The 8,409-nt window shown below is 53.1% G+C and overlaps 1 protein-coding gene across 1 annotated transcript; it reads left to right on the plus strand.

Moving 5' to 3' along the window:
• Positions 1-3,341: 3,341 nt before the first annotated feature.
• On the plus strand, positions 3,342-4,559 carry J4E79_000751 (uncharacterized protein; the record flags this gene model as incomplete). The annotated part of the gene is made up of 1 exon (XM_049349666.1): positions 3,342-4,559. The coding sequence occupies one exon, from the start codon at positions 3,342-3,344 to the stop codon at positions 4,557-4,559; it is 1,218 nt and encodes a 405-aa protein (XP_049216453.1).
• Between the last annotated feature and the right edge of the window lie 3,850 nt (positions 4,560-8,409).

The following is an 8,409-nucleotide window of genomic DNA, read 5'->3' on the forward strand; positions in this document are numbered from 1 at the left end:
AGCCGAAGCCGAATCACAGCACGCGTGCGAAGGGAGTTGCGAAACGGCCGTGGATTGTGATGCTGCAGTTGGACGGCGAGGCTAGATGTGTTTGGCAGGTGAACCATCAGCGGCATCATCATGTCGATAGACCTCGCCGTTCTCGCGATCCTCACGTCAGTTGTGGAGTTCGGCCGTATATGCTTGCACGACGTGGGGACGGTTGTTACTCTGTGATGCGGCCGCGCAGAGCTGAGGCTCGCTAAGTCTGAGGCGCACCTTCCTTACTCAAGATCGTACATGCATGAACGCGTCTGCGCACATGTTTGCGTCAACGCGCTTTTGCAACATCGAAGCGCTGCAAGAAGTGACTCGTTTGCATGCGGCACGACCGCACCTCGTAATAGGGACCGCACCTGTAATAGGAGGACGAATTCTATAAGCAAACCCCGCCATAATCCCGCTGGTCAGCAAGGGAAGGTCAAGTCCGGGCTATGGCTGATTTCTAGAAACTATGCGGTGGAGGCTTGCCAAACCCACGGACCTGCGCACAGCGAGTTAGGAGAATTGGCAATCTCAGCAGCTAACTTAGGCTCCGACACGCGTTGCTAGCTGATGCTACTAAACACGTGGATCATCGGGCAGAGCACTAGCAACTACTATCGTCGAAACACCAAGGGCATTACGAAACGATGAGTCCAACGGTCAGGCTGGCGGCTTCGGTATGGGGTCTGTGTCGCACAGGATATGTCGTGCCAGGGTCCCCTATCGCGTAATCTGCCATGCGGAATATGGTGAGCAGAGTGCGGTGTCGGCCAAGGCTCACGAGTCTCCAGAATTTACTCCTGAGTTTCTGAGATTTGCCATGTGGAGCCGTGATGCGCATGTCGAGGACGCGACGGAGGCGACCTTGGGCGGTGATGGCGGTGCGACGCGTGACAAGGATGCAGCGTGCCGACAGGCGTCGTCTGCAGCGTTGATGCGCTCCAACAAAGGAGGAGCCATGAGCGTGTCCTAATGGGCTAATTATGACATGACCTCAGCTTCCTATAGCATGCCAGGGGAACCACGACTCTGGCGCAGGCATGTTTGGGATGCAAGCAGCGAGAGCGGCGGCCACAACGCCCTATGCAGGTCTTGGCCGTGTGCAAAGCAAGTTGTTTCCTGTGCGCAGGCGAGGGCGACATTGGACAGCGATCGTAGGCTATCCTGCAACCTTGTATAGCTGCATGAGTGGCCTCACCGGCGCCCTGGCAGGGCTCTAATTCGAGCGGGGCCAGGCGAAGATTACAGCCACGGCGCTGCGCAGAGCGTCGGTGCCGCGTTGAGAAAAGCAAGTGCAGCAGCGAGTATTGGTGCGAGTGCACTCAAGTCAGTCCTACGCTGCAGTCAGGCGCGGTGTGCAGCACGGCGGGCACAGCAGCGGGTGCGCGCGACCGCGACGGGAGCAGCACCGCACCGGGGCTGGGCGTGGTGGTGATGGTTGCGGAAGACACGGGACTAGGACGCGTTCAACGAGCGTGTTCCTGGCCGAAGCTTCCCAGACGCAAAAACGCCATGGTTGATCCACAATGGGGCACGACGGCGGCGGAATACGCATCGGCTGGCTGGGCGCTGTGGGCGTATCAAGTTCCCTGTTCCCATGCTGTGCGAGTTGCCGTGTGTCAGATGCGGTTAGCGGCAACCTCCTAGGGCTTTGCTCGCCCAGTCGTTTTCTCCAAGCTACGTCCGTCTGTATCGTGCTCTCCTCTCACCCTCTCTCCCTCTCCTCATATCTCTCTTTCACCACGGTCGAGCACGGAGAAACTTTGGATCTGATGTGGTGCTGAGTGTTTCGGCTCCTATCTTTCCATAAAACTCCCCATCTCCTGCTCTCGGTCCCCTAAACCCGACCGCCGTCTCTCCTCGAATAGGATCGTGAAGAGTCCAGACTCCCTGTACCTTCCGCCCTCATTCATCCGCCGACCTCCTCCCTCGTCTCTCGCTGGACGTAGAGATAGCTGAGAACACGAACTCGCTGTACTCTAGTCCTTCGCTCTCTACACAGCTATCCACCCGATACCTGTACCATCAGCCTCGTGTGTGACAATTGAGCCATTATCTCGGTAGGTCACTTATTTCTTGTTCCTTTGATTCCGGGGTTTCCACCGATGCTGGCTGTGCTCACCCGAAGATTTCCCGGCCCTATGGACTCGACAAGGGAGACAGAACCATCGAAGAACATTGGGATGAGATTAGAAACATTGAGGGCAGGGACGGGAGACGAAGACCAGGACGACATGCATGGACGGCATTGATTTGAGGGTCGGGCGTTTGTGTGGGCGAAGAAGGGTGTCGGACAAAGGACGTTCAGCCACGAACCCAACCATCGGAACACTGCCTCAGCAACCTCGTAAAGAACCCGTCTCGTCGGAACTGCCACGCTTCACCCCAGTATTGCGCAATCTCGGATCCCGATGTCCTGTGACGTCTGCTCTTTCACTCATGTGGATGAACAATGGATGTGGATATGAAGTGCGGCAGTGGCCGATATAACAGTCGTATGCTCCTTGGCAGCTGGGCTTCGTTATCTCGACAGCTCAGACGTCGCTATACACCATCCTGCCAGATCTCCACAGTTCTTCACCGTCGTTCACCGCCTCGTCCCGTCCTCGCTATGGCCTCAATTCGACTAGCGACCAGGACCCTTACCTAAATGGGTCTGACCCACTACTCAGGGCATAACTTTTCGTTCTGATCAACTGCTAACATGTCTTTCTTATAGATTGTCTACTACTAGCTGTACCTACTTCCTCAGCGCCGAAAAGGACTTGCACTGTTCGTACTCACCATCCTCATCGCCACCTCTCGACCCAAGGCTCACACATCAGCCTAGATCTCAGTCGCCAGTACCCTCGACGATATACCTCTAGCCCGGCGGACTCGTTAGCTCGTGCTCTGCCCTACGACATCCCTTTTTACTAAGGGATATACGAGACCGCGTCAATCAGTCTTCTGGATGAAATCTGCGCCTTCTTCGACCTTTTCCGCTCGTGTTTTTGTACACTCCATTCGCTCACTACACTAATTGTATTAATTCTGCAAAGGTATGGATATCCATTGGGTTCGGACGGGGAATTCCCGCTAACAAAATCTGTCCAGCTCTGTACCAACACATTCGACCCTCAGCACTAGAGGATCGCCGACTACAGACCTTCTTTTACATATCAGCTAATCACACTCTTTGTACCGTTGCCTTTCAGGCTGCCACTCTCTAATCCGGCTCATCATTCGAAGCTGTCCACTCACTAAACCCCTTACACCCGACCACGTCTATCCCGGAGACCTGACGATACTACCCGATACATACCGAACACATCAACATGGCGTACCACCAACAACAACAGTCCCGCTACGGCCAATGCGACTCCTACTTTGTAGAGTCACACGACGATGGCATCTATGCCATGCGAGCTGAGGCAAGAGAACGCCATCGAGCTGTCTCCAAGATGCAACAACGAGCCATCGCCGAAGAGCTATCAAGGATGACCGCTGATGAATACCAAGAAGACATCATGCAACACATGATCCACATGGAAGGACAAACCCTGCCAGACGTCAACTCCATTGACATCCAGACCGAGATCCAGTGGTTCATGCGCCCTTACCTCCTCGACTTCTTGGTTGAAGCCCATGCTGCCTTCCAGTTGTTGCCCGAGACCCTCTTCCTGGCTGTCAACCTCCTCGACCGCTACTGCTCCCGCCGCGTTGTCTACAAGCGTCACTACCAGCTCGTCGGCTGCGCAGCTCTGCTCATTGCCGCCAAGTACGGTGACAAGAAGGACCGCGTACCCACCGTACGGGAGTTGAAGTCGATGTGCTGCTCTCTCTACGATGACGAGATGTTCACTCAGATGGAATGGCACGTTCTGCAAACCCTGAACTGGATGATTGGCCACACCACCGTCGACGCATTCCTCCAGATCGCCCTCTCGGAAGCCCCATACGATGCCGAGGTTGAGCACATGGCTCTCTACATCGCCGAGATTGCCCTCTTCCACAAGGAGTTCGTGTCCACCCGACCATCCGTCCTCGCCCGATCCGCCCTTGCCCTCGCGAGATGCGTCCTGTCCCGACCCCAAGCACGCAACACCGACTGGTCTGGTGCTTACGACCCTCAAACAGTCATCGGTCTGTCCAACCACCTGTATCAGCCATCCCCGGTACTTTCCCGCAAGTATGCATCCATGCATCTGTCCACTGTGTCCGCCACCGTCGAGGAATTCTTGCAAAGACAAGCGCAGATCGCGCGCCGCCAGGCTGCCCCTCCTACGCCACCCCCGACCGTCACCATCGAGGAGCCCAAGCCCGTGCCCAATGTCAACGCTTACCCGCAGACGCCCAACAAGAACCCGTACAGCTCTGTCATGCAGAACGGATGCCCCACCCCACCGATTACGCCTGAGGGTGAGCACTTTACGTATGGTCACGTTGTCAAGTCACAGCCTCAATCAATGTATCCCACGACACCTACTCCGGAACACCAGTCCACGATGCAACATCAGGGTCAATACTTCCACAACCAATACCTCCATGTTTAAAAGATCACCGCGCCAGGCAGTGGCCATTCTTACCGCTGTCGAAAAACTCAACTGCCATGGACTGTCATGATCACATCCATCGCGCTCCGTTGTACCAAAAATACTCGTATGAGCGTCATAGCAGGTCATTTCTTCCAGCATTTACAAGCGTCTTGTTACTGTTATATTGCGATATCAAAGACGTCACTTTTCTGTTTCGAGCATTTCTTTTGTTAGGTCCGACCAAAATTTACCGGTCGTCTGCTGCCATGCGCACGGCATTAGCCTGCGGTGGCTAGTGGAGCCCAGATCAGGTCGAGCACCCTTTCTTCTTGGATATAAAGTCCATCTAATACGGGTTGTTTGATCTGTTCTGCAGCATGTGGGGAGGATAAGCGGCTACAGGCTGAAATTGGAAATACACAAGCCAGCACAACCAGGCTCACTCGCAACTGTTGTTTGCTTACGCGAGCCGAGATACCCTTCCTTTCTCAATCCAAAACTTTTTTCGGACACCTCATTTGTTCACGGTTGTCTACTTTCCTTTTGCATATGCGGTGGAACGGTGAAAAAGTGTTGAAGTGATGTGGGCGTGTTGTTGCAAGCTCATCAGAATGTTACTGGACAGCCGGGCTGGAAGAGCATCGATAGTATAGAAACGGTCGCCCAAAATTGAGGAATTGGTCTTCCATGCTCGCTTTCGCCCTGGCATCCCGTTGTTTCTGTGTTTCATCATGCGATATTCTTGGTGATATATGTTGGGCGAGTGGATGCTACACAGTCCACGCCGCAGGGTACACGCATGTTTCACAGCAAGCAATGCCATCTCAATTGCTTAAGATTGCCTTGCTCTGCTCATCGAAGCACGCAGACCCTCCTTTACTCAACTGCAAACGCTGGCGAGTATGCCTCTAGTAAGTATTACACAGCGCCTGTAGGGGCCTATCAGCGCTTCCACCTACTAACCGCCCCAGATCTCTATTACTACCGCAAACTCGTCTAAGGCAGGCTACAAACTGCTCTCACCCTATACCGACGATGATACTACTTTCGCACACAACACGCTCTGTCCGCGTTATGCCGAGTCTGACCCCACGTCTGCGCCGCCGTCCCCTGCGTCCGTCGAGTCCTTCGAAATATTGGACAGCATACCTTGGCGGAGAGGCTACATATCCCTGGACAACCATGGAAGGCAAAGCGGCAATACACTACGGAGTCGATGGATGAGGAACAAAGTTCGCGCTATGGTGCTACTTTTCCTCCTCACTTTGCTTGTAGCTGGTTGCGCGCTAGGTGGATACATGACAATTAAGCATGGGAAAAGCAACTCCAGCACAGACGCCGCATGATCATGCATACAGAGAGACGGCACATGGGAAAATCGTCACTCAGACTCGAAAACAGGAAATCGTCGATTATCTCCCAGCCTCGCCGTTTCGGCATACGCACTGTCAGAAAATCAGTGGATGTGGCGTTGTCCGGAGTACCCGACAGCAAATCCCGTGCAAGGAAGGCCCCTTGACACAGCCAGCCACGTCTCCGCAGGAAGAGGCAAATAACAGTCTTTGGGCGACAAAGGAAGGTGCGCTGTATGTCAGACGGGTCGTTGAACGACAAGGGATCAACGCGGTACGCTTAGTGTTGAGGCGGATCAGCTCACCGGGACGCGATTTGGTGTGTTGCAGATTGCGATGCGTTGGCGGCATGTAGTGGCTGGGGTAGCCCTACAGGTTCACGGGATAAAGTCCGGCAATGCGTTTAGAAACAAAGTCACGCGGCTACGAGCATACAGAGCATAGGTTCGAGGAATATGAAGATTATGAGTTCGATCTAAGGTGCGATGGGATGCGTTTGGTGATGGCTTGTTGCGGACGTCCTTCTGAGTTTCACTATCGCTGCTCACGTGAAGCCTATCTTATCGCAACATCGCGATACCGCACGTTAGAAGCCACACCAATAGCACACCATAATCTCACACTTGGCCAAATGTTCAGCGATGATACACAATGACTTCAGCTGAGCCTTAAGACGATGTCTAACATTGACAGCAGCGCGCCACTACTTACAAGCGTCGCGACACCGTCCTCACCGTCATCGCGCAGTCCGTCTCCAATGCCGTTGCCCTCTCGCAGACGTGCAATATGGCCTCTCGTGCTTCTTCTCCTCTTGGTCCAGCTATCCTCTGTTCTATACACGTTACCTCTCAATCGAGTGATAGAGTTGCGGTTGTGTCAAGAACATTATCAAAAGCATGATGTATCTGTCATTCAACCTGATGGCTCGATACCGGAGCTGTTATGTAAAATTAAGGATGTTCAGAGGAAGCTGGCATGGCTGCAGGGTAGTATGGAGACGATGAGTGTTGTATTCGGTATGTGATAGATGAGTTTGATATCGAGGGAGAAGCCGTTTGTGCTAATACTGTGTACATCAGACTTCGTTGTGACTATACCGTTCAGCTTTGTCGCGGAGAAGTGGGGTGTCAGGACTGTGTTGTGGTGCAATCTTGTCCCACGGATTGTGATGAGTGCATGGGCTATTGTTGTTGGTATGTATCGTCCCAATATGAATTATCTTTATCGCGATGCTTCATCACAGTAGATTGGGTTGTAACACCACTATGTTCACTTACTAAACTAGGCCAGGACACTTTCCAAATCTTCTACCAACCGAATCCATCCTCGCAGGCCCGGTCTTCAATATTCTAGGAGGCGAGTGTGTCTTCCAGTCAACAATTTTCACGCTTACTTCGGCGTTGACAAGCGAGTATGTTCAGCGGTGAGTAAACATCCGTCCGTATAGAAGAATACGCTAAGTACATACAGAGCATCATACTTCTCTTACATCAGCTCAACCTCATACATCATCTCATTCATGGGCCCAACCCTAGCGGCATTCACCATGAGCAAGAACCTCTGGCTGCCCTTCTGGCTCAACATCGCTCTCCTACTCTGCGCAATACCAACGATCAGCCTACTTCCCAACACCACGAGCCCTCAACACACTACCAGAAACTCCACGTCCGGCCCCGTGGAGGAAGTAGAGGAAGCCGGACCCTTACTCGAGAACACAGATACCAGCCCAACCCGCTACAGCACCGCTTTCGAACCCCCACCCACCACCTACCAAACCATCACCCAGACCCTCTATCGACTACGTGATCTAGTGCTCGGGAGATATAACTTCCAAGTCCTCTTGGTGACTTTCTTCTTCACTGCGCTAGCAAGTTCCGATACAAAGCTGCTCGTTCAATACATTTCCAAACGCTACAATTGGACCTTCGCACAAGCGGGATACCTGCTTTCAGCCAAAGCACTCGTGAACCTCACGTTGCTGGTCGTAGTCGTCCCCCGGCTTATCAGCACGTCGATTCCAGCAAAAGCTGTGATAGGCGATGATGTTAGGTTGAACGTGATGGGCGCGAGGGTGAGTATTGCGGTGTCGGTGCTGGGTGTGCTTTTTGTAGCTGTGGCAGGGAGGTTTTGGATGTTGCTTACTGGTACGTTTTCTCTTGCATTCTCGTTTACATGGATTATGTGAGCTGATGTGTCTAGCACTCATTATATACGCCCTGGGTTCTGCTCTGCCGGTGTTCACCATGTCGCTGGTCAAGTCGTCGCTTGTCGCGCTGGAACATTCTGATGCGCAGGACTTCAGTATTGTCATGTTGACTAAGACACTAGGGTCTTTGGTTGGCGCGCCGTTGATGACTGTGCTATGGATTAAGGCTATTGAATTAGGAGGTGCGGGATTGGGGTTTCCGTATGTGGTGTCTTGTGTAAGTGAACACTCATCTTTGGTAAGGAGCATACTGACTGCATCTAGGGGCTGTATATATGTGCATTCGCCATTTTCACGCGATTACGCACTT

The sequence above is a fragment of the Alternaria viburni genome (assembly GCF_023758015.1).
Source record: "Alternaria viburni strain BMP 2772 chromosome Unknown scaffold_1, whole genome shotgun sequence".
Taxonomy (NCBI): domain Eukaryota; kingdom Fungi; phylum Ascomycota; class Dothideomycetes; order Pleosporales; family Pleosporaceae; genus Alternaria; species Alternaria viburni.